Consider the following 25446-nt stretch of genomic DNA (forward strand, 5'->3'; position numbering starts at 1 on the left):
CGTTGGTTGCCTTTCGATTATTAGTATGGATAAAAATGTTATTTTTGCAATTAGACATTCTTGATGTTCTTGTATTTGTGTTCAATCACTGGCTCTAGTTTTATCTCCACACGTCAGACACATCCGCTAGTGGGCGCGCCAGTATTTGGAATAGACGATTTGGGATTTAGTAAAGTGATATATGCAAAATAATGATGGATGAATTTATATTATCTTTTGTACATGGGTGTACGTGTATAATTACACAGAGCTTCTCGTGATTTTTTGTCAACACGTATCCTCTCAAAAGTCTTTATTGTATCTATCCATAATATGATATCTACCCCTTCAAAAATAAGGGATTAAACCAAGCTGTCGTAAAGCGTCGTAAAGTAGCTGACGATTGGTCGCGATCTGGCGCCCCCGTGCGGCAGTCAGCACAACTACTCTTTGGATCCGAAGCCAGCGAACAGACGACCTGCTGGGTAAACAAGAGTGGATGCATCGAGAGGCAGGAATGGCAACTTCGTCGAGAGCGAATAGTGAGACATTTCTATCTTGTCAAATAAAAACACAATTGAGAGATCGTACCACCTTTTAAGATTCCACAGGATTCCTTTGTGGGTCAAAATGGCTGAGTTTAATCGGGTATTCGCTGAGTGAAGTGGGACTAGCCTTTGCGTTAGCTTAGCTCGTAGCCATCCAGGGCCCATTGCCTTCGAGTTTGCTTCTCGGCTCAGCTCGGGACTGTGTTGTCAGTTTCACAATCCGAGCCACTAACGTCCTCGGCTTGCGATGTCTTTGTAGGCCTGCCTAGTTGCATATAGGATTATCATTGCGATACATGCTCGTTTTCAACGGTTTGTCATTATTTCCCCACAGGATTTAACCTCAAATGTTACAGAAAGGACGGTGACACAGTTTGAAAAAGGACTTAGACCCAGGTACGTGTTGTCTTTGTTGTCTTCTGTCTGGATTAACTGTGTGTGTGTGTGTGTGTGTGTGTGTGTGTGTGTGTGTGTGTGTGTGTGTCAGGCTAGGCGGCTAGCTGTCCACTTTGTTTCCCCCTCGATTCGTCATCGTAATAATCTAAACACAAGTTACTAACGTTGGATATTCATATTTTAGTGCTTCTCCATTAGCACCAGTTTGTGTGGCCCCAGTCACTCCAGCAGCATCTGTGGCTCAGACAGACAGACAGCAGTCGAGCTTTATTGTAATTGTTAAGCGTTGTAGAAACTATGCTTAGCCTCCGTTTCAGGCTCGATACTGTCAGGATAAATACATCTATGAAGCTCCGTGTTTTTTGCTTGCCTGGTCGGAGTGGTTGGTAGTTCGTTTCCCAGACAGAGAACACAGTGAGTGTCGTTAGCAGCAGCTCAGCAGTCCTGTCTCAGTCGTACATCTTCAATTTGGTTTACTGTTGCCATTTCTGGTGCACCATACATGTTCTGCTACAAGTAGCTGCAATTGGTGCACCTGATAGTACCAGCAGTGTGTATTATTTAGTGTTGTATGGGCTTCTTTATTAGACATTTGCGTTGTTCAGCCTTGGTGCAGGGGGATTTTTTTCTTCTGTCCTCTGAGGCCCCTGAATTCATGCATGTCATTGCGCAGCTTTCTCTGTGGCATCTGAAGGACTCTCACTTGTCAGTGAGTTGTTTATAAAAGCAGAATGAGCGTTTGTGTCTTATTTTAAAGAGTCATCGCCGTCATCAGCTACAGTTCACAGGAGTTGCATCTTCAGGTCCAGCTACATAATTATTATCATGAAATGAGTTGTGAATGAATGATGAAAATGCATTGCTTTTTACAGCTTCAGTCTATAACAGAATATCTAATTCATCGCACCACGCAGGAACATAATGAACAACTGTACAACCTAATGCAGTCCAACACAAATACCCTGCAGCAAACCAGGAATGTTGTTGTGTCACATTTTTTACTGAGACTTTGACAGAGAGATGGGAACACTATAGATGTCTGTGTAGCTGTGTTTTCTTAAAAAGTCTAAATGAGTCTTGACTTTGCTCTCAACTGTCCTACAGAGGAATACAATGTCTTTAAATGGCTTAATGCAGTATTTGAATCTTTACATGTTTATTATGTTTTTCAAGTTTGATTTTGATGAACATACAATGACATACGAACGTTGACAGACCATCCGAATCTCAATGTTGTGAATAGTGTTGTCTCAGCAAATGCTGTGGATGAGACGAGCAATGCATTGCATTTATTTTCTTTAGTTGTGCTGCATCACTTGTACAGATGGCCACATAGATGGAGTCAGGACAATAATTTCCTAAATCAGCTGCTGAAGTAGTGGCTCCATGAATTTGTTTTCTGATTACATCATATCAAGAAGTGCTGTTGGCTTGTTGGCTGTGGGCATTCTCGCCACGTGCGAATAGTGCATAAGCCTGCAATTTCTCTTCACACTGTCCATACCATTAATAAAACAGTTGATCAGTGGACATCACTGCAGATGTGCAGCATCCTTTGTGATTAGTAACACACATCTGCAATAGAGATATCCCTAAATATGTAGATCATTCCATGTAGGAACAATCAAATATAATGTTTCTGCTTTGGAATGTTTTTAAATCATATTTATTGTTTGCAACCATGTGAACGCTGTGTGTTTGCCTAAAAATACACATCTGATCTGCTGTATTGGGTCAAATCAAAGCATTGATTGATTAGTATTAGCTTCATAAAGCCTGAACTATTACAAATCCTTGGTGTATTGAACTGGGAACTGTACACAACAGGAAAAAAGAACTTCCCTATTTCACTTCATTAAAACACGGGAATTGATTCCTAACATGTAGCATTATCACAAAATCTTGCTCATGATGACAGTGATATCACCATTCAGGGGCAATTGGGTATATGTGATATATTGCAAAAAAGTCTACTTTACATCAATGTATGTGAAACGGACAAAGAGTATATACCTATAAACTGTCACAGTTCTCTTAAAAGCAGAAATCAGTAATGTACAAAATGTATTCATCGCATTAAAAACAGCCTTCAGGTTTATTGACAGCTGACTTTTGGCTGACAGAGGGTGTGGTCAGCCATGTGCCAAAATACACATGGCGACAAACATTTTGTTGTATTTAGGAATTAGCCTATGTTTCAGCAATGCTGGAATTTGGCGTTGCTCTGGGAGACCTTACACCGTTGTGAAAACTCCTCCACTGCCACATAAGAGTCTGTTTCTCTTGGGACTTATTTGTTGGAATAATCACACACAAATACAGACAGAAATGTCCCAAAGTCATAAGTTGACAAACATGAGATGGTGGATATCCTCTTTTGAGATCACATTTTCAGCTCTGTATGATTGATGGGTTGTGTGAAATCAACAAGAAGGCAAACACATCAGTATTGACTCAGCCATACTACGTCTTTAATCAGCAACCATCAGTCATGCTGTCTTCATTTGTACTAACAAACAAATGACTGTCGGTGACAGAATGTTTTGCCCCGGATTGAACACCTTGAAGTACTGTCATGGGCATATTAATGTTTGGGTCTGTTTGCTGCAGATTAATCATTGAAATACTAGAAAGTAATCTGTAATAAACATTTTGATTGGTCCTTTGATATGCTCTGCTGTAAATTGTTTTCTAAAGAGCTGATGTTGAACAAGTCAGTGAAGACAGCGTAAGGAGAACTACAATTATCATCTAATCTGCGTCATGATCACGTAATCGTTTCCTTTCTTCCTTATTCTTCAGGTTTTGTGACATGCAGCGGATAGACGCTTAGGAACGGATGCGAGTGCACTTGCTGTTTGCCCTTTGAGGACGGACCTGCCACCATGAAGAGTGAGGTGCAGTCAGAGGCCCCCAGCAGACAGGAGCATCTGAAGGAGCCACTGGTGAACCCAGAGCCCATGGAAGCCGCCAAGAGCTTCCCGAACAACATGGAGGTTATTGGAAAGCCAGGCAGCGAATTTGAGACCTTGTGTGACTCCAGGCATCGGCCCCTGAGGGACACAGAAACGCACAGAGACTCAGAACGGACCCTCCCTGGGCGCAGGAAAAGAAAAGGTCAACAGGCAGGGCCGTCGGACTGCTCGCTGAAGGAGGGCCACATCAGTGAGAGTTCACTGGCCCCTCAGCGTCCCAGGGTAGAACTTTTACAGCACCCCAGTGAGGATGAACATAATCACGAGTCCTCTTTTAGTGACTGTGCTTCCTCCCCTTCCTCTAGCCTGCGATTCGGGGACTCGGACACTCTCAGTTCAGAGGAGGAGGGGGAATCTGGAGCGACGGGGGGCCAACACAAGGCTCCTGCCCTGACAACGGGAGGAGCCGCTGGAGTTGGCCTGCACCCTGTTCTGGGCCGAACTCGGGGGAATCGCTCCCATAAGTGGGTGCGGTCTGAAGCTGAGCCAGTGCTGCTGAAGCGGCCTTGTCTGAGCAGCCGGCGGCCCCTACATAGGAAGCGCTTTGTGAAAACGGCTCCGGGAGGGGGTCAGCGGACTCAGAAGCAAAAGGAGCGACTACTGCTGCAGAGGAAGAAACGAGAAGTCATTGCACGTAGGAAGTATGCTCTACTCCATAGCACCAGTAGTTCTAGCGAGGAGCTGAGTAGTGACTCTTCCTCCCCCACTTCTACTGAAGCAGAAGACGAGCTGTATGTAGATGTCAGCAGCACCAGCAGCCAGCCCAACAGTGCTACTGTAGCCACAGGTAACCACGACTCTAGTACATTTGTTTCTTTGTGTTGCATTTTAATCTCTGTATTTCATCCAACATATCTTGTTGTACGGCATGAGGTATGGTTACGTAGGCTGTATCATATGGTTAAAAGAATTGAGGCTTACGTAGCATAATACTGTGTGATTGCAGCGTGATCACCGTAACGCTGTGGACTATACTAGGCCAGATCATGCAATGTGTTCAGTTAAATTTATTAATATATCAATTTTATTGATAAACAGTCAATAAAAGAAACTTTACATGGCTTATACGTCATATCAGGTCCCTTTTCTAACTGTCTATATTAGATAACATGGGTTTAATATCAACAGGCAGAATGGTAACAGAGTTGTAACAGTATAAATTATGTCCTCAGGATCTCTAAAGTTGCAGAAAACAAATCACAATCCAGCATGAATTAACATTTTAATTGAAGAACATTGATGCAATGTGAATTAATATGCACTGAAGAGCAGAACAGAACAAAACAGAAACGACTTGTGCCGGAGAAGAGGTCGACATGTGTTGTGCAGCTTGCAGTAGCAGCTGGACTTTTTCATAACAGAAATGGTTGTTAGTGTCATCATTTAAATACCATAAACACACACAAGTTTATCAAACTTTTAAAACCCTAGATGTCCTGTTCCCTTCACTGAACAACCAGAAATGAATTTGCTGTAGCAGAAGGGTGATAATGGTAAAGCAAGCTCAGCTAATGTGTGTTTACTGAAGCTTAATCAAGAGTCTACAGGTTCTCATTCTGTGCCAGGTGACTTCAGTCTGGCTCGCAACCAGAGAAAGGGAAGTCACCTTGCTTCCTGGAGTGAAAACATGCCCACAAATAGTTCTTGCCTTTTTCATGGCAACCTATTGTCCCAAGTCTATGGGGGGGAAAAAACAAAAAACTACTCTATGTAAGAAATCGTATTTTGACTTCAGTTTCCCATAAACACGATAAATGTAGCAACATACAGAAGACTTTAGTCTGCATGTCTTTGTAAGGGCTCAGCTGATAAAGGAATAGCTACTCCCCTCTGCTTTTCATGGCCCCACACCTGGCAGTCTGTAATGGAAACTGACGCCCTCTGTTACCTGTTGGAGCAACGAGTTTATACAGCTCCTAATTCTAAACCAAAGCTTTCTGCTCTCATTCTCAGCCCAGTGTGCAGGACAGACAGACAAACAGAAGTCGGTATATCCTTTAAAAAGCCCCACTTTCACCCTGGTTCATTGTTTTCCTCATGTAGCCATTTAGCCTCAGCAGTATCTCTGCTGCTGTGGCCCTAAGGGAGAATGGAAAGTTAGTTGTTGGTGAGAGGCAGGTAGGAGAAAACTCAGGCACTGTTTGGTGACAGGCTTTGCATAGAAACAGCAGGTCTCGCAGGGAAAACGAGGCATTTGTTTACAGCAGGGCAACGCATGGAGGCAGGTGAAGAAGCCTTCTAGATGTTCAGTGTTGCAGCAGATGTGGGAAGTAGTAGTTTAAATCCTACTGCACAAATCTGATGATTTGTCACACTAAATTAAAATAAGTATGATTGTTCAGTCTCAAGCACATTGCTCGTCCTGTTACCAAAGACTAATCAAGTCGCTGGTTGTACTTCACAGAGTTGTTACATGGACGTTTGATATTTCTGTTCCAGAGTTTGATATACAGTCATCTTAGGTCTAGTAGTAGTAGTAGTAGTAGTAGTAGTAGTAGTAGTAGTAGTAGTAGTAGTAGTATTTTGTGAAGTATTTTTGTACCTCACCAAAACACTGCATACATTGCTTACAATTCTCTGCACGTTGTAAGTAAGGTGTTGTTGTATGTGTAACCTCATGAAGGCTTCACCTGAGTCTTGCAGAGGGTGCTAAGCAGCAGTTCTCAGGAGACAATTGGAATAGAAGTCACACTGGGGAATTATGGCAAGGCACTTACTGATGTGCACGAAAACAATGTATACTCTTCTGCAGCATAGAGCCTAGTTATATTGTTAGCCACACACACACACACACACACACACACACACACACACACACACATATATAATGTGTGTGTGTGTAGATGACATCTACTATCCCTCATAAAACATTTTTTGGAGATTTACATTGAAGTTTTAAGAGTCATAGAGGAGAAATTGTGACAATAATTAGAAACAGGCAGCTGTAAATAAACCTATATTGTCTGCTACTATATGCTGTTTATGATCTGGGGGTGTCTAAAATAATAGATCTATGTCTGGGCTTAAACCCTAAAGTGAGCCCGTAGATTAAGCTGTGAGTTCAGTTATAGAAAATAACGCAACACAACATCTATTTGGTAAGGCATCGCCCCCATTGTCCTCCAGTGGTCTTGGCAGCGGCTCCATTACGAAGGCTGAGGAGAATGATGCATTTGATGAGTTTAACTTGCTTTGAGCAGCGCCTTTGATGAACTCAGCTCCTTGTGTGCGATATGGGTGGCATTAATAGACATGCGGGACCTCTGGAGATGAAATATTGACAGATCTTCATTAAGTCAACACTTGTGTCAAGATATTTACGTTTTCACTGAGTGCTCATTCTATGAAAATTGCTATAATCTCAAACTAAAATGTTAAAACGACTATAATTATTATCACGGAGAAGATAACTACCCTCATATCTCTTCTTTCTGATCTTCTATTCTACTCTGAGAGAACACACCTGAGGGGGCTCTCATGGTATTTTGCCCAGGCAGAGATAAAGTGAGATCTAGTGCACAGTGAACCAATCACAGCGCAGATTTGGGAGCGGTGGAGGGAAAAAAAAGCCAATCCCAGTGTAAATAGAGTTGAGCACCGATGACCTACATTTCTCCTGTTAAACTGTTGAGCCTGAAGATACTGCTGTTAGCATGATGAAAGTGGAGAAATGCTATCTGGCCAGTTAGACAACATGCTTTGATTTAGATTTTGCCATTGAAAAAGAAAGAGAGCACTGTATTTAAAAAAGGAGTACATGTCCATGCTGTATGAGAGTAGACGACAGCGTGCACAGACTTAAATGTCTTTATTTGTTGTTTATTTATTTGATAACGTGATATCGTTTAATTCCACATTAATCAAAGTAAAGTGTCATAATCCAATAAAGAGTAGTCGAATAAAGTTTTTGATCAAGTTTGTATTTTCTGTTGATTTAATTGTAGTTGGATGCTTTCTTTGCCTTTCTCTTATTGTATGTCTGTTCTGTACTAAATTCATCTTGTGTGCTCAGGTGCCCTGGATGAGGATGTTGTGGTGATTGAGGCAACTCCAGCTCCAGCGCCTGTTGTACCTGCAAGCGAGGAGATCAACGTCACCTCAACAGACAGTGAGGTGGAGATCGTCACAGTCGGAGACGGTTTCAGGTAGGACCCTCAGATTTTTCAGCATGCGTTGGAAAAAAATGTGCTTCTGTTCATTTATCAGCTCAACTGCCCCGTATAGCAAAGGGCTATGAATGCAGAGAATCAGGTCAGGAGTTTCCCTTTCACACGTATAGCAAACAACAGGAGATTGTCCGTGCCAGATGCGTTCTCACCTACTGGAAATACTCCGTTGGGTTGAGGTGAGGGGTGGCCCCCGAGTATAGAATGCTGGAGGCAGGACATGATGCAAAAACAGCGGCCGGTTTGTAACTTCTTTTGCCGCTTTCTGAATTTGTCTGACGATTTTGTCATTTTCTTCTTAGACATTCATTTAAATGACTCCTCTTCATCCCCCTTGGATGTTTGTATTGTTCCGTCACCAACACGCCCACTCGGTCACCGTGAATTCTCCAGACAATGACCGGCTCTATTCACACACACATTACACTGACTTTGAACTCGGGAGCTGGCAGTGGAAAGAACGTTTAATGTGGTCCAACTGATTCGGACATTTGCGTTCTCACACACAGCTCCACTGGGGAATGTCTAGAAAAGTTCAGGGTTGCAGTGCGTGTGTGAAAGGAGCTTATGGTTCTCAGGATGGAAGCGCTGAGTGGGTGGGTTGCAGTGTACTCCGGTGCTTTGCTCATGAATTCCATAGCTTACATTGCCCAGAGAGAGTAGGTTGCATGCCTTGTTGTTTATAGCAACGTAACCACGTCACGCTCAGGGCCCATGTTATTTAATTCTTTCTAGAAATGCCACAAATAAAGCTAACTGCTTCTGTAAATAAAGGTTCATAATTAGCCAGTGGACAGCTTGAGAGGTAGAGGCAAACAATGTCACTTTGAGCAGGTTGAAGGGTCCTTTAGTTATATTTCATATTAAAACAATATGCTACCAGTATTAGTTTATTACTTGTGAAAGGAAGTGAAACAAATTTGGTATGTATAATTTTTGGGATAGAATACGTACAGTGTTTTCAGATGCTCTTCTAGCTCCTTTAATGGGAATTAGATATACATTGTCAAAACATCTCAGCTAGGATTATAAGTAGACAGACACACACACACACACACACACACACACACACACACACACACACACACACACACACACACACAGGGGTATGAGGTTTTTCACCGGTAATGGCAGTGATGTGTGCATAATTAATTCCACGATATGAGAGCTTGAAGAGAAAAATGTCTGACGAGCTACTTGCTCTCTGGGATATCTCTGACCACAAGATCAGCACAGAGCCAATGTTCATCAATCACTATCAGTGAGTAACTTCAAACACGTTCTATACCAGAACAGACTGTATAACCTCATCCATATCATGGCTACCATATCATCACATAGACCTCCTAGCTGGTGTGGACTTGTTTCAATAGGATAGTTAATAAGGCTTTAAAAAGGATTAATAAGTGGACAATGTAAGAATTGAAACATAGCGCACTGTTTCTCAGAGAACTGCTAGATATTTAAAGTGTGAGAGCGACACATTAGATAGCTCCCACTGACATTCTCTGCAGCCCACCACATTTTCCTCAACCTCAATCTTATTTCCCATTTCTCGTAAATTGACTTCCTGTCTCAACACTCCCCTAATTTGTCATGTAGGTAATTATGCAGCTCAATTCACAAACCTCTGCCTCTGTGTTACCCTCTATCTGTATCGCTCACAGTATCTTTCCTTCCACTCTACTTTATACTAATGTATTAGTCATATTTGAAAAATAGTTCCCTGGCCAGAAGTGATTGCGCCAAGCTTGGAATGCTACGGCTTGTCTAATCTTCCTGTTTTCCTGACTGTCAAAGATGTCTTGGATCTCTAGAGAATGCAGGGATGAGCTTCCCTGAAGGGGGGGATGGGCAGCAGCGAGCAGGAGGGCGGAGGAACCAGAGGCCAACAGAATGAGCAATGAAAGCTTTGTTGACACACCGCCTGTGGTCCGATTTGTGAATGTGTGTTTGTCAATATAGGAACAATACATGTGCACACATGCACATATACACACACATTCTGTATCATGGCTCTGGCTTTTTTTTGTTGTAGTATTTTGAGGATAATTAAATAATTTTTGTTGTTTGTGATTGTTTGGTGGATTGCTTCCCCCTGATGCAACTTATTTAATTTAGTCCATGTGGAAATACCAAGTCAAATATGGTATTTACTGACCTTCATGAGAATTAGAATATTCAGTTTTTGTTGAAGCTTTTTCAGAGAAGTTCAACTTTATGGTCATACGATACAGTTCAACAACTCTACGAACTACATCCTCCAAAACTATCATAATGTTGAGCACAGTTTCAACAAAAACTGAACATTTTAACTTTCATGGAGGTAGGAGTTATTGCAAGACTATAGTAAGTATTAGACTCCATTAATAACTGAGTGTATGTTGTCCGATATAAAACAGCTGCAGAATTGCGCTCATAGCCTCAAGCAGACCTACATTGATAAAGAACATTCTCTCATTTCCTTTGCTGTTTCGTTTGGTGTGTAGTGGTATTATCTGTCATGTTTGTGGACAGAGGAGTGTCTGTCTGTAACTTGCTGTGGACAGGATTCGGACAGTCTCCTCTCTTCATCCCCAGATTGTACAGAATGTTCAAATACAGTTTTCAACCAGCAGCAGTACGGTACGGACATGGAGCAAAATTAAACCCGAAGCTGCTCCTCTCACGTTGCTCAGTGACGTGCTGTCAGTGTGGAAATGTTTCTGCTGGCTGTAAGTTGTTTGTTTGTGTCGCTCCACAGTTCGCTCACTTGCAAAGCAGTGCATTATGAGAACAATCAAGTGTTTTAACAATGCACTGTGGGCCGTGTTTGGCTGTGGTTTTACCCAAAACGCAGTGAGTTACAATAAACAAGGATTATGTAGCTGTTATGGATATTAAAAAATGATTCTGCATATCAGCTCAGGACAGGACACTTTTTAAATGCCATTAGACTTTCTGTGAGTACAACACACACACCGCCATCAGGATTCCAGAGTAGATCCTTTCCATCTACATAAAAAGTGATGTTGTGGCTTCAAACAAACTGGTATGAAAGTCTCTTGCATTGAATGACGGATCCCCAAACATATCCCATCAACCTAGAAAATGAACCGATTCCACTCAACCTGGAGATTAGACAGATTTCACTTCACAGCTTTAGGTCTACTTGTCAAATTTGAACACATTTTTTTCTTTGGAACTTTATGAAATGTATAGCCTATGTCGTCTTATTTAAACATTAGACTTCATTTTGAATATATATTTTCAAAATGTTTCTCTTGCATTGCAAAAGTTTCATATTCTTATTCTTATTCTTATGTGCTGCTGAATAAAAGTACATTTGTGAGACAGTTTTAAAATTGTATTATATTAATATATAATAATTAATTGAAAGATAATGTATATGTATATATATATATATATATATATATATATATATATATATATATATATATAAAAATATAAAAGGTATGTTATAGTTATTTTGGTATAGTATTATTTTCTTGTGTTAAAGATGTGCTCAAGCAAAAGGGCTTGCAAGGCAGCTCTGTAATTACAATGATACATTTTCTTTCTTTTTTTAATATAAGTGATAAACATCAGTACTCATTATATCAGCCAGCTGTCTAATGGTGCAGAGAGTTAAAAAGTATCGTATCCTTAATTGTGAAGACAAACTTGATATGTTAATCACTGCAAAGTTTAAATCCCAACCCACTAGTACACAGTGTTATTCCCGCCTTCTATGATCTCATTCCTTTTACCTCCCACAGTAGTTTCCTCTATGTTACTGCAGCGCTCCTCTGCTCCCTGGGGCGTGTGGCTCACATCACCTTGGTTTGGCACAACCAAGCCACCCATTCCCATAGTGTTCATGTTTACAATGTATTGTTTTCCTCCTGGCTTCACCCCCCTACCCTCAGGAGATCGTGGTGGTAAACAGATATTTACAAAATAATCCCAAGTCTACTTAATTAGGAACCTCTCCCTAGTGGCTCGTCCTGCTCCCTGGGATCAACCCAGAGCTGAGGAGCCGGGCCAATTAAACACCAACACAACCACCATGTGCCCCTCTCTGCATACCACCCTCCTTGCTGTGTGTTTCGTGTGTGTGTGTATATGTTTGTATGTGTATGGGCACGAGTTTGCTTTAGCGATTTGTGAAATATGAAAGTTAATAAACTTCCTCCTTCTCTATTGCACTTGCATTGTGCGGCATGTCTCGCAGGAAATTGAATTGGAAGCAGACAGTATAAGCTGATGGGAATCCCCCCTTATCACAAACAGCAGTGAGAATGGCATTTCCTGTGTTCAACACATCAGAGAAATGTGATCAAAGCCAAACTCTTTCAGCATAAAGAGGAATAGATCAATAATTTAACCAATCCATGACTATTAATGCGTGATTTACACTTTTTATACAGTATAATATCGAAGTCTTTGAACTAATGTACTGACATTTTGATCACCAGCAACAAGACCCCAAACGTGTTTGTTCCTTAATTCCAGTTATTGAAGTTTTTGAGATACTTTTGAAATAGAAAGTCATAAAAAAAACAACGTATGTCAGTTTTGCTAATACAAAAGTCTTGATACAATTATTTTTTTTAGTTTTTTAATTGCAAACTTTATCAAGTGCATAGTTCCCATCTATCTAGTCCTGCTTCTTCCTGTACTGTGATATGTAGCCATTGGGGGAAGACCAGAGAAACGCAAAAAGAGACACGTAACACTATTTATATAATGACACCAAGAGCCAGCTTAAAGTTTCCAATTCACCTGACCTGTATGTTTTTGGTCCCTGCAAACACAGGCAATAACAATTTATTGAAATACTTTGATCATTCGTTATGTTTCTATGGCTTAATCAAGAGTCACTGAGCTAGTCTACGGTTTAGTTTGACAAACCAAAAGCTCCGTAGCTACGAAGAAGACTGTGGTTGACAAGGCAGTGCTTTTGGCACTCAGTATAGGGCATTGTCCCTCTGCTCCTGTGCAACGCTCTCAGGGAACAACAGTGAACTCCCCAAGCCACAGAGCTCCATGGTATCCGGCTTTACGGCACTCACAAGTAGTCCCTTGTCCCTCAGGCTCATCCCTCCTCCCTCTGATCACCTGGCTTTACAGCACTGTGGGGGGAAATGCAGCTATTCCCTGGGCTCTCACTCCAGTCTCACAGAGCAAGGGGTAGAGTGATGGGAGCCTTTGAGAGAGAAAATTAAAAGGACAGAAAAAAGGAAAGGCCCAAGGCAGGGCAGGAGAGGCGCAGAGCATTTCAGTGAGATATAGGGAAAAGGGAACAACGCTGATATTTAGATGGAATTGGAGACAGAGCTTCATGATGGCAGTCCAGAGAGAACCCGCCATCTGTAGTTTCTGACAGAACTAATCGAAAAACATTTATAGTTACAATGTAAGTCCGCGTATGTGCTAAAGTTATTAAATATAAAACTATACTCACTCAACAGAAAACTCAGTGTGGACCGTAGACACAGTTTTGTTACATCATAATTTTTTTGAGAACATGAAGCAGCTTCATATACATGTACATACATAACTAAGAAATGTAAGCGAAGCTTGGATTTTCATTTCAGTTTCAGGTGTATGTGATGTGTTCAGCTAAACCTACCGTAAGTCTTTGCCGGCATTTCTTTGAGCTATGATAATATTTCCTGTTTTAAATTGTCAGAATGTTGTGATGAATATAAAGGCGGTGTTAAAATTGACTTATTGGTTTGGATTGATCGCCACGTCAGCTCCCCAAACTAAATAAACTGCGTCAGGTGTGATATTGACACTTCGCAGTCAGAGTGCCAGCTCTGCAAAAAGTCAAGCTCTCTCAATAACCGTTCATTACTGTGGACATTTATAACATGGATGTAAGTAGTTCCACCTATGTGTGCCAGAGCTAGGACACTGGAATTATACCAACATACCCAGTTAGATTAGAGACGTTGTTAATGGAAGTAGTTACATCAATGCTTTTCCTGTTATGTCACGATGTCTGCCATGAAGAAAGGTGAAGACTCAGTTTGTGTAGTGGCAATTTATTTCCTTCACCAATGTACTCACTGGGTATTATGACCAGAGCCAAATGCTTTTGTCAGAATTGCCTGCTGTTGCTTCTTTGCCTACCTTTGTCAAAGCACCCGCTGTCCTGGAAATGAGCTTGAGAGTCTGGGGAATACTTCACTGAGCTTTGAGAATATTCCTGGTTCTTCTACTGCAGTTGGCTGTAATAGTTTTTTGTTGTTGTCTGTATGTCCACAGGTCACGCTCAGTGGCGGGACTTGGCAGGATTTGGGCTAATAGCTGCTCCCAGAATCGTCTCCAGGAGCCACGTGGACGTCACCGACTCTCCACCGTCATCCAACCGCTGCGTCAGAATGCTGGGGAGGTGGTAGATCTCACTGTCGATGAAGATGGTGAGAATAAAAATAGGGGAAAATCCTTCATTCACATACTTTTTAACTGTGTTTGTTTAAATGAGAACTACGCATAGTTTCAAGTCATCTGCTAGCAGCGATGCCTTTATATTTTGCTGTGTCTTCTGCTGCACATATGTGGAGGTCTTAGACTCTATTCTTTTGTAACTATCTCAAGTGATCTGTGATATTAGCTTTGAATTCATACCGTCAAATTCATGGTGACAAGGTGAAGAAAAGCACCGTAACAACTTTAATGCCACAAAGTTTCTTCAGGTTTTTCCGTTTTAATTCATCATCTGTACATCTGAACATTGTAGATATAACTCATAATAACATCCGTTTTGCACAGCTTACAGCAATTTTCACGTTATATGCATGCACATGTTTAATGGGCATACTTTATTCGTTTTTCCTCTTATGATAGTGCTTGTGTTTTTGATCTTTATTTCTTTACACTACTTTCAGTGTGGTTTAGTTTGTTCGCTTGCTGCTGCTGTGACATGAGCAATAACTAAAGTATTTATTGACCTCTATCTAAATATGTGCCAGAGATGGAGAAATCATGAACTATAGTTTTAAATAACTGCTGACAATAACAGTTGGCAAAATGTATATTTTTGATCATGATAACTTGTTGTTATGCTTTCACTATTAACTCTAATGTTCATAAATTTAGCACTCAGCAATAAGAATTCAGAGTTTGTTGCTCTACATTAACCCCATTTTACTTTAATCGCTATAAAAGGGGTTTGCTTCGTAGCCAAAGGCATTTGTGTGACTTTCTTTATCAGCCCACGCCCATGACAGACAGTAAATGGAAGAGCAGTGAGTATTAGAGTATTTGCATTTCGTAGGAGAAAGAGGGGAAATTAATTTGTGAATATGAAAAGCAGATGTAGTGCACACACTGGAATGCTAATGATGCCTGCTGTTCTCCTGCTCTTCTCTACAAGTACACACATGCTACAGTCCACGCTGTGGAGGGTTTTTATTCCAGACTAAGTGTTAAGTTGGATTTGAGGTTGTCACATGAATTGTGAAAATCATGCCTTTTAATCTACAAATATCAATTGGTACATCTACATGGTGTTATATTGAATTAATAAGGCTTTGTTAACCTTTGTTATAAATGTATTTGAAGTTAAATAAATACATAAATTACATGAATAGTAGGAGGATTTGGAAAACAAAACTTAAGATACAGACCTCTCTCGAGTTGTGTGCTCTTGTATGACTCTCATTTATGAATGCATTGACTCTGGTCACCTGTCATACAATTAATGCACATTAATCCTCCTCTTCTAAATCATCATCTGCCATTTTTTTTTTCCTCCACAGATCTCTCAGTTGTGCCAACAACCTCTGGCAGCATTCACCCTCAAACAATCAGGTCATCCTCTTCATCATCTTCCCATCATGCCTCTACCTCAGAGCTCCATGATGCCCCAGGCCCTTCCACTAGCTGCCCAGGCTCAATACCTGAAAGTATGCACACGCAGAGGCCAAGCGTCTCTGCTCGCACAGCCGCAGAGGGTAAGACAGGACATGGCATGTTGAAACTAGCTGCTGGAGACCATTTCATTTCAACTCTTTTGCTCTGAGGCAGTTGGGGTCCAAAATTACTTCCTTTCAGCTGTTGATATTATCCAAAATGTTTATACATAAAAGTGTGAAGTGGTCTATATTGTGTAGTCACATGTCGCCATAGGTCATCTTTATTTTTCTTCTTCTAACCTGCTGTTTCATCCTATACCTTTTACTCTCATCAGATGACAGCAGACCAGGTTTGTCAGGTACTGCAGGAGAAAACGCAGGCACGGCCATGCCCAGACTGCCATCCTGCTGCCAGCAGCACTCCCCGTGTGGAGGGCCCTCCCCTGGTCACCTGTCGCTGAGCCACTCCCATTCAAGCTGCTTGCAGGTGTCGTCCTCTCAGCAGACCGGTGGCCCTCAGCACGGCCACGGTCACGGCCACGGGAACGCTCACCACTTCATCCACCACGTCCATCACCCAGCTCCACAGCCCCCAGGCACCCTGCCTTTTCAAGAGCCGAGCTGCCCCGTGGAGCGACCCAGTGCTCTGCCAGCATCCTGTGCTGGAGTCAGCAGCAGCAGCAACAGTAGTAGTAGCAGCAACACAGCCCACTACCATGACCAGGTATGCCTCTGCCGCATTCAGTAACAACATACTGTGGTCAGCAGCCTCTAAACGGCTAACATTGTGTAACGGTGAGCTTGAACAGGGACTTCCTGATGAAGAGAATATCCCTCGGGGTGTTGCTGATTGTCATAATATCGGTCAAAAAGGTGTATACCATATCGGCTCAATGTCCCACATTGATTCCTAACCTTCATAATTCCTAAACTCTCTCTCCACAAAATATAATCTAAAAATCTGTCTGCAGGTCAGCCTCGTTGTCTCAGCACTCTGGGTTGTTTATTTATTTAGCTTTTGAAGCAAATATTAAAGAAGATTAAGAAGTAGTGTACAAAGCACGACACAAAATTAATCTGTGATGAGTAGTAATTAAACAAATTTGTTAAAAGTATAAATAATGTTTGATTGAGGTCAGACGGTCACGTTTTAAGTATAAAAGTGTCTAAAATGGTCTTTTTAGACTTAAAAATGTGCTAACTGTGTCAAAGCTTCACTATGCATCATCTAATGAAGATGCACTCTCCATCTTGAAATCGCATTTAGCAGGAGACTGAGGGCAACAGAACACACAAAGGTGTCTCTTATATATATATATATTTTTTTTCTTTTACTTGGAGAGATAAATGCAGCACAGAAAAGACTACTTCATCGTACACGATACAGTACATGACTTGAACTGTGTGACTAGTGCGTGACTCATTCGGCATTCCACAGGAGAAGTTCATCCCTCTTCTTTCTATAACATCTCCTCCGCCTTTCTTCCACAGCAAACACTGCCAGTGGACCTGAGCAACAGCGGTGTTCGGAGCGGTGGAAACAACGGGGCTAGTTTCCATGGCAGCACCTCAGCCTTTGACCCGTGCTGCCCGGGCTCCACCTCACGGCCTCCTGCTTTCGTGTCCCAGGCCACCCCTGGGCCCAGCCAGCCAGCTGTGGTGGAATCGTTCAGCGCCTCCATGGTGGCTCAGCCCCAGCCACAAACACAGCCCCAGCCCTGCAGACATTACATGCACCCCTCCTGTGAGTATATTGGCATATGCAGGACAGAAAGAAGGACATGCACCACTGTTTTAATGGTTTCAATGTTTCAGAGCAGAATTTTAAAGTCCAAAATCAGATTTTATCAGATTTAGTCATCTCTTTTTGCGGTCAAGTAGTATCTGGCTCAATGTGACCTCCTCTTCTTATAATACAGCGCTGAAGTTACTGCTTTATGAAACATTTGATTGGCTGTTTAGAAATAAGGTCTCCGTCTACTTAAACAGAAACTTCAACAGTATTCCATTGAATTAATGCAAAACTAGGGGGTGCAATCATGAAATTAAAAAAAAGAATCAGAAACCAAAAAGGGAGAAATTGATACAAGATATAAGCGACATAAGATATACTGTCGCAGACAAATACAATCTAATTTCAGTTGGACTTTCAAGTGTGCTACTGCATTTGAAGAGTCCACTTCTTTGCAGTGCCAGTGCCATAGTGCTTGCGGAAATTGGAAGACAGCTGCACTTCTAAAACCTAATGCTAATAGTAATTAACAGAGCCTGGTGGTTAATGTGCCAAGTGCTGTGGGAACTGTACCAGGCAGAAGTAGTTAATTGCTCATTCTACTCAGCTCAGTGTGGAGAGTGAAGCTGTGTGACAAGGCTCTCTGGTGGGGAAGTAGTAAGACGGTTAGTTGCTGCTGGTGCTCATGCTCACCTCTCTCATGCTCGCCTCTCCTCCTCATGGTGCTGCTGCTTGGACAAGAAGCAAGGAAGTCTGCACCAAGAAGAGCTGCAACAATAGAACAAATGAATATTTATTAAGTGGATGACTCATAGTAGTGAACTTCTGTCTTTGCCAGAGAACAGAGAAGGTTTGCGTCAACAACAACAGCATAAAATGCTACAAAGGCATAATCTTACCACGATGAGCCGAGATGTTTGTCTGCTGGCATAAAGTACAAATGTAGAACTCTGTTGTTTTGTAAAAAGCCTGTTGACGTTCTACATTAATGATACAAAATCCCACAAAATGACTATCGCCAAAACTAAATTGAACTTTTTAGCATGTATTTGTGTAGCCTGATGTAGCTTTGTCCTCCATGCTGTAGAGCGCCATTGAAAACATCACACTCAACCAAAGACAAAAAGAGGAAGCTGGGGATTCCAAAAATGATTAAAACACATCAATGAGCCACATTGTTTGGACTAGACACGTTTGTTGTTCACAATGAATGTCGCCCATGTTGAGTATTTTGAGTCAACACCGTGTGCACCTTCCTGCTGCTGTGAATACTCACAAATTGATTTTTATATATACTGAAAGTATACATTCCTGCCTTCACTGAGAATGAATGGACTTGGAGCTGAGTGCCACAGACAGAGAGACTTGTGCATTGTTGCCTGTTGTTGGAATTGATCTTTTCATGGGATTTGTTTACAATAACAAAAATGTCTTATAAGTATCTTATCCTTTCGTGTTTAAATATTATGTTTTCTCCTTTTTTTTCCCTTTTCTCTCTCCTCAAACCCAGATGGCTCTCTAGCACGCTCACTGCATCATCAGCCCTCCTCCGCCTGTCCTCATTCCCATGGGAACCCCCAACTTACACCTCAGCCCCCTCCACAAGGCGAATACGTTATCCCCCACACTGTCACCTTTCATCCACCACTGCCATCCCACCCTGCAGGCCACGCCGTTCCCCCTGCCCCTCCCCCACCTCTGTCTACCCACCACCTCTCCAGTTCAAGTGCCCCACTGGCCCAGCACCTGCCTACGGACCACCAGACCCTGCCGCACCACATGCCGGCGCTGGGGGCCTCGGTGCAGAGACTCCATCAGCACGAGATACTGCAGAGGATGGAGGTCCAGAGGCGCAGGATGATGCAGCACCCAACGTGAGTACCGCCATCACCCAGCTGTTTTTTTTTTTTCCCTCATCCTGAGTATTTATATTATTTTAAAATATGAAACTCCATGCGTGACCCTGTACTTTGCTGTCCCTGTAGACGAGCACATGAGCGTCCGCCTCCACACCCCCACAGAATGCACCCCAACTACGGCCATGGACACCACATCCATGTGCCACAAACTATGTCTTCCCACCCTCGCCAGCCTGAGCAGAGAACAGCATGGTCAGTATCGGCAACGAGATCTGGCAGATGGCTCGTTTTAGTTTAATGCCAGCTAATCAGATTTTACACATTTTGAATGCGACTCTATGGTTCCTTGGTTTTATGTTTAGATCGACCAGAGAAAGTTTTGATATAATGATGACTAATGCGTTTGTCAACAGGGAGCTTGGCATCGAGGCTGGAGTGACTGTGGCACCGTACCCTTCAGGGCACCTGCACTCCCACCTTCCCCACTACCACCCTCCCCCCAGACTGCACCACTTCCCCATCCCCTTCATGGTGAGACAAACCCTCGGCACAAATGCATACATTAGCATAAATGAGAAAGAATCACTTTTATATAAAGTCTGGCTTAGATTAATGGTGTTGGCCCCCTTATTTATAACATCAGTTATTTCAAGGATGGTTTGGTTAACCACATGAATAATGCAGTAGCAATTAATAGTAGCTCATCAGGCATTTCAAGTGCACACTCAACAAATCCACAAGCCTGGAGACAGATCCTGTGCAAATGTAGTAGACAGTTTCCTGATGTTATTGCTTTTTTTACTTGGTCACCCTCAGATATACCAACGTTAGTTGTCTTCCACAATCAGTTCTCCACTGTAGCAATGATGCAAGTGCACATTAAGTCAGTTTGCTTTGAGCATGTCTGCAGTTCATCACAGCATGCATGCTCAAAATTAGGGCGTAGAAATATGGAACCAAAAGCATATGCAATTGAATTTTGATGAACAGGCTCGGCAGAGTTCATTAGTTTTAATTTGTATACATCTATGACCTTCATCATTGCATATTTGCCTTGTGAACACTTTCATAGGCCCTTCTAATACATTTTAAAGGAAAAAAATCTTGTTAAAACTCAAATACAGTTTTTAAACTGCCACTACCACGTACACAGGGTAGTTTAACTTAAAGCGGCTATGATCTATATTGCTATTGTAACAATGTATCAGATGGTCATAACAATGAACCTACAAAGAGTTAGTATTCAAATCTGCAGCTCGCCTCGGCTTTATCGAGCTTTATAGTGAGTTTCAGCGCATCGTTCAGTTGGCGTCAATGTACACTAACTGCTCGGCACCAAACGGCAGACAGACCCGATTAGCGACTAGCTGGTGATCATAGTGGAGCATTTAGCAACTAAAGAGTTAAAAGGAGAGTATTGGACAGTAAATTCAGGCTATTGTTGCTCCGTAACTGCTGGATAAATAAGAAGTTCACCATAGCAACTTAAAAGATGATGATATAACAATGTGGTGAAGTGAACTCTTTTAAATGCAGGTTCAATGTTATTCTTTGAGATAATGCCAGTTACTCAAATACAATACTACAACATAGCTCGAAGTCAAATGGCTTAGCCACTAATATCATGCATTATATTGAACCCTCACCAGAAGCTTAAGAGTAAATAAAAGTAAGGTCTGTGAAATTCTGACATGAAAAATGAGCCCTCTGAGTCAGTAGGATTTAATGCATTCAGTTATGAGAGAGACATGCTGAGATAATTCTGAGAAAATGTGCTGTGCATGTTTTTCTTTCGTCCCTCACAGCACACTGGCATATCTGAAGTGACCTACCCGCACATTCGGTACATCTCATCTAGAATGACTGGCTTTGGAAGAACCTATGAGGTGAGGACTGCTTTCATTTATTTGTTCCTTTAAATGTGTTTTAATCAGTCCCAACATAACTCGGCCAATTAAAATAAATGAATTCCCATTTCATTCATCACTGCCATCATCAATATTAACTTTATCATTGCTTGACTCAACACCGCATGGTTGATCAATATTTTCATGCTGTTATAAGATAATAATAATAAGAGTACACATTTGATTATTTGTATTCAAAATAAACAGTCCTCAGCTGTCACAGGGAAAGCAGGATATAATGACATAGTGGAAGTGCATACAAAGACAAAGTTTAATATCTTGACTAAATCTTAACTCAAGGTCCACTTACTAGTTTTTACTAAAGCGCTCGACCACATGTCACGGTCTTCATCACTGGGTGAAGTTAATGTCGTGTTGAATGTTTCCCTGAACAAGACACTGAACTCTAAACATTTTATAAACAAGTCTAACTCACTGAGTCACAGGGTTCAACCCCTACATCTGAAGGGATTATTGAATGAAAAGCCAACCTTTAGTCAGAAAAAAAAAAAATCACCAATGAGGAAACCAATCTGCCCCGGTGTGCTGGCGTTTCGTGCACCGTAAGAGGAATTATCCAAAAGAGCCAAGATGTGCATCTGTCCATCATTCTCATAGCGGTTTGTTTGTACTGCTTCCATTCAGGACCTGCTGCATTTAGAGGAAAGATTGGGGACTGTGAACCGAGGAGCCTCTCAGGGAACCATAGAGAGGTGCACTTACCCACACAAGTACAAGAAGGTGAGCCGTAATGAGAGTGTGTGTGTGTAGCTATGTATATATTGTGTATTGGATTTTGCAGATACTGTATATAGTTGTTCTTGTCTGTTACAGTTTATTCTGGGACAGAGTGCGCAGTGGTCTTTTGTGCTCATTGCAAAACGTCTGATGTTTAAGCAAAAATACTGTAGTGTGTTTTAGATTGCAGCTGTGAAGACATTGTTAAGGAAAAGTTTCCATAGAGGTTTCCAAATGTATCTAAACAAGCAATCTAACACCCTGCCACCCAATACAGAAGGTGTTGGAGAGAGACATTGACCAAGAGTTAACCCCTGAAGCTTGGGCATCTATTGGGAAAAATATGCACGCAACCCCAGAATCGGTGAGAAATAATGAACAAATCAATTTGGAAACATGTCTCTGCTCACATGTACAGTAGATGTTAGTATTAGTCTTGGGGGCCAGGGAATTCGGCTCTAGAATAGCTTTGATTTGGATAATTTGTATTTGTTTAGCACAGAGACAACAGATAGAAAGTGTTTGTTTTCATGACAAAATGACCATTCTCTCTGTTCCCAAAGGAATTTGTATTTCTGTTGAAATGTTTGTTCTAAACAGTTCTTTATAGGGACTATATTTTTATTCTAACGTAATATGTACTTGTTATGTCACCACAGTGTTTAAATTGAGCAGTGTAATGTGTTAAAGAGAGAGTGGATTAATAGGATTATTAACCACATGTAACCGATCGATGCTTCATATCAAAAGTCATGTTTCCAAATGTTTCTCACAAACAGAGAAAGCTGCATATTAAGCAAGACGAAGATGAGGGGGCAGATGAAGACACAGAAGAAAAATGCACCATCTGTCTGTCAATACTGGAGGAGGGGGAGGACGTCAGGTAAGTGGCTCCCCGCCTGAGTGTGTTCAATGAGGCTTTCAGGGGCGGGACATGTGGGATGGCAGGTGTAGTTGCTCCATTCTGCCACCGTCTCTGGAGATTTTTATTCTTTTAAACCCAAAGGTGTAGTAATCAACAAAAAACCCCAGAGTGCCTTAATATTACCGGCCCCATGGAACTGCCTCCTGGCACTCTTTTCTGCCCTCTGTTGGTATAAAAGGATGTGATGAGTGTCACTGGTTTATCCTCTTTTTTTAATTAAATAAATTATTCAGGCATCACTTATAGCATTTCAATGATTGAGTATACATTTCCAAACTATAACACATCATATGACTTTTATTCTTAAGTGGTCGTTTTGGTAAAACACACAAATTTGTAGTTTTTTTTTTTTTTTATTTGATTTCAGATTACAGTTTGAAGTATAAATGTTTCCATAATTGCTAAACTTAGCTTGCTAGTAAAGTATCTCTTTGCTTGTGTTTATCATTTCTACTTATTAAAAGTGCAAAAACTGAAGAAAGATCAGAGGGCAGCAGCCTCTGAAGAATAAACATGCTTATTTAAGTTTTGTATAAAGAACTGAGATATTTGAGGCTCAGGCTTGAGAGACATTTTTAAAAAGATCAGGTTGGTGATATTTTATAGACTACAAATCCCATTAGTTGACCAAAACCCAAATCTGTTTCTCAGTACTTTTGGTTTACCCGACCCTGTCATTGGCATTAAGCCCCAAGCCCATTTGTCCCTAATAAAGAAACAAATAATATATTGTTTCTGTGGTATAGGTTTGTGACAAATGTTGCTGAAAAATTAGCAAATAGTGTATTTATTGGGGACTATTTTCAGCCATTGATGTGGTGCTCTATGAGCATTTACAGCAGCAGGACAGTGAGTGTGAGATTGATCAAAATAAACCACAAAGCCCGTCACCGACATGATAATGAAGAAACATGTAATGATGGTGCTCACGGATGTTTTTAACAGTTTCTGGACAATGGAGCTCTATGGCACGGAGAAATAAGCTCTGGCTCCACAGTCGGTATTTGTCAGTAGCCTCAAGTCATTGTTGGTTTTGCCTCTTGTGTTTCCCCTCCAGACGCCTACCATGTATGCACCTTTTCCATCAGCTGTGTGTGGATCAGTGGCTCCTCACCAATAAGAAGTGCCCCATCTGCAGAGTGGACATTGAGGCGCAGCTGTCTGCTGAGAGTTGATGCTGTTTTTTTTTCTAACCACCCCTTTTGTTGAAAATTTATTTTGAGATCATATTAATTTTCTCTTCAGTACTGCAGTCAACCAAAGATGGCATGAATGACCTGCGCAGCTCTACTACGAGAAAATTAAAAAAAAAAAAAACACCTGACAAAAAGCATTGAGCCTAGAGTGCCAGCTATCACATATTACTACAACAGCTAGAATTTTCCATCAAGGGTTTAAGATTTTATTGTATTTATAAAGCTTTTATGTAGCTTTTGATTGTTTCCTCAAGTGTCATTTTTTTGTTTTGTTTTTCTGCATGTTTCCTTGCAATGCATTTCTTTGCACATATAACGTTGGCTTATTACAGCCTAACAACTCGCAGGTGAGGATAGCTGCTCTAGTAAAGATGCATTTCTGTAAACCTAATGCCTTGCTTTACTAGAATGTCACCCTCCAGTAAAAAAAACACAAAAAAAAACAACATTGCAGGATTCATTTTACCAATCATTGTATTGATTAGTTTGTTTAGAAGATGTGGATTGTTAGTGAAAGATGTTTTTTAAGTGAATCAAGACATTCCTACCTAGGGAAATATGTTAACAGATCAGCTGCTGTATTAGTGCACACCCAGTATTTCTAGAGTGGAAATAAACTCCAATGTTCACCTCACTTCCCAGAATATGCACATGCTTTGCTACGATTACACCTCCCTCCAGCACCTTCATTTGACAAAAACACCGTTATCACCATCATCTGTATTTTTGAGAACAAGAAAAAGAATGTCACATCCCTCTCTTGACTGTTCTTTCTAAACTTAGCGATTGTTGGGACCGGCTGTGAATCTGTTCTTCGTTTTGTTGGGGGTTCCTCCCTGCAGACAGGCCTGTGACGATTAACTAGGTTTCTGTAAGATGATCTCAGGTCTACATGTGTGTAAGACATTTCACATGAGCCTGCAACCTGGGATCATTTGGTCAATTTGATACCGGCAGTGGTGTTGACTTTAAGTTTCTGTGTGTGTGTGTGTGTGTGTGTGTGTGTGTGTGTGTGTGTGTGTGTGTGTGTGTGTGTGTGTGTGTGTGTGTGTGTGTGTGTGTGTGTGTGTGTGTGTGTGTGTGTGTGTGTGTGTGTGTGTTCAGAGGGAAATACACAGCTCATTTTGGGATAAATATTTACTGCTTGTTCTCACACTTCAAATCATTTTATCCACCCT

General features: G+C 41.5%; 1 protein-coding gene across 4 annotated transcripts; it reads left to right on the plus strand.

The window, feature by feature from the left end:
- The first annotated feature begins 434 nt into the window (after positions 1–434).
- On the plus strand, positions 435–25023 carry rnf111 (ring finger protein 111). 4 transcript variants are annotated; one of them, XM_068730506.1, is made up of 16 exons: positions 435–521; positions 862–923; positions 3726–4685; positions 7911–8043; positions 14320–14474; positions 15816–16010; positions 16247–16635; positions 17403–17655; positions 19154–19517; positions 19629–19754; positions 19916–20033; positions 21308–21388; positions 22055–22150; positions 22425–22511; positions 22927–23030; positions 24130–25023. In XM_068730506.1, exons 3-16 carry the CDS (start codon positions 3809–3811, stop codon positions 24245–24247), a joined length of 3096 nt encoding a protein of 1031 aa, XP_068586607.1. In that variant the 5' UTR covers positions 435–521; positions 862–923; positions 3726–3808; the 3' UTR covers positions 24248–25023. The 4 variants fall into 4 exon arrangements, with proteins under 4 accessions (XP_068586607.1, XP_068586609.1, XP_068586610.1 ...); XM_068730508.1 differs by having other exon boundaries at positions 22428–22511; XM_068730509.1 differs by lacking the exon at positions 22425–22511.
- The last annotated feature ends 423 nt before the right edge of the window (positions 25024–25446 follow it).

The sequence above is a fragment of the Cebidichthys violaceus genome, unplaced genomic scaffold (assembly GCF_023349555.1).
Source record: "Cebidichthys violaceus isolate CVI_PGR_0920_01 unplaced genomic scaffold, fCebVio1.0.p SCAF_5, whole genome shotgun sequence".
Lineage (NCBI taxonomy): Eukaryota > Metazoa > Chordata > Actinopteri > Perciformes > Stichaeidae > Cebidichthys > Cebidichthys violaceus.

Excerpts from the sequence above, each read along its gene's own strand:
- rnf111 (XM_068730506.1), top strand. The coding sequence starts at position 3,809 with ATGAAGAGTGAGGTGCAGTCAGAGGCCCCCAGCAGACAGGAGCATCTG. Across the intron at positions 16,636-17,402 it reads CAGCCCACTACCATGACCAG|CAAACACTGCCAGTGGACCT; the intron begins GTATGCCTCTGC and ends TTTCTTCCACAG. Across the intron at positions 19,755-19,915 it reads CCTGAGCAGAGAACAGCATG|GGAGCTTGGCATCGAGGCTG; the intron begins GTCAGTATCGGC and ends GTTTGTCAACAG.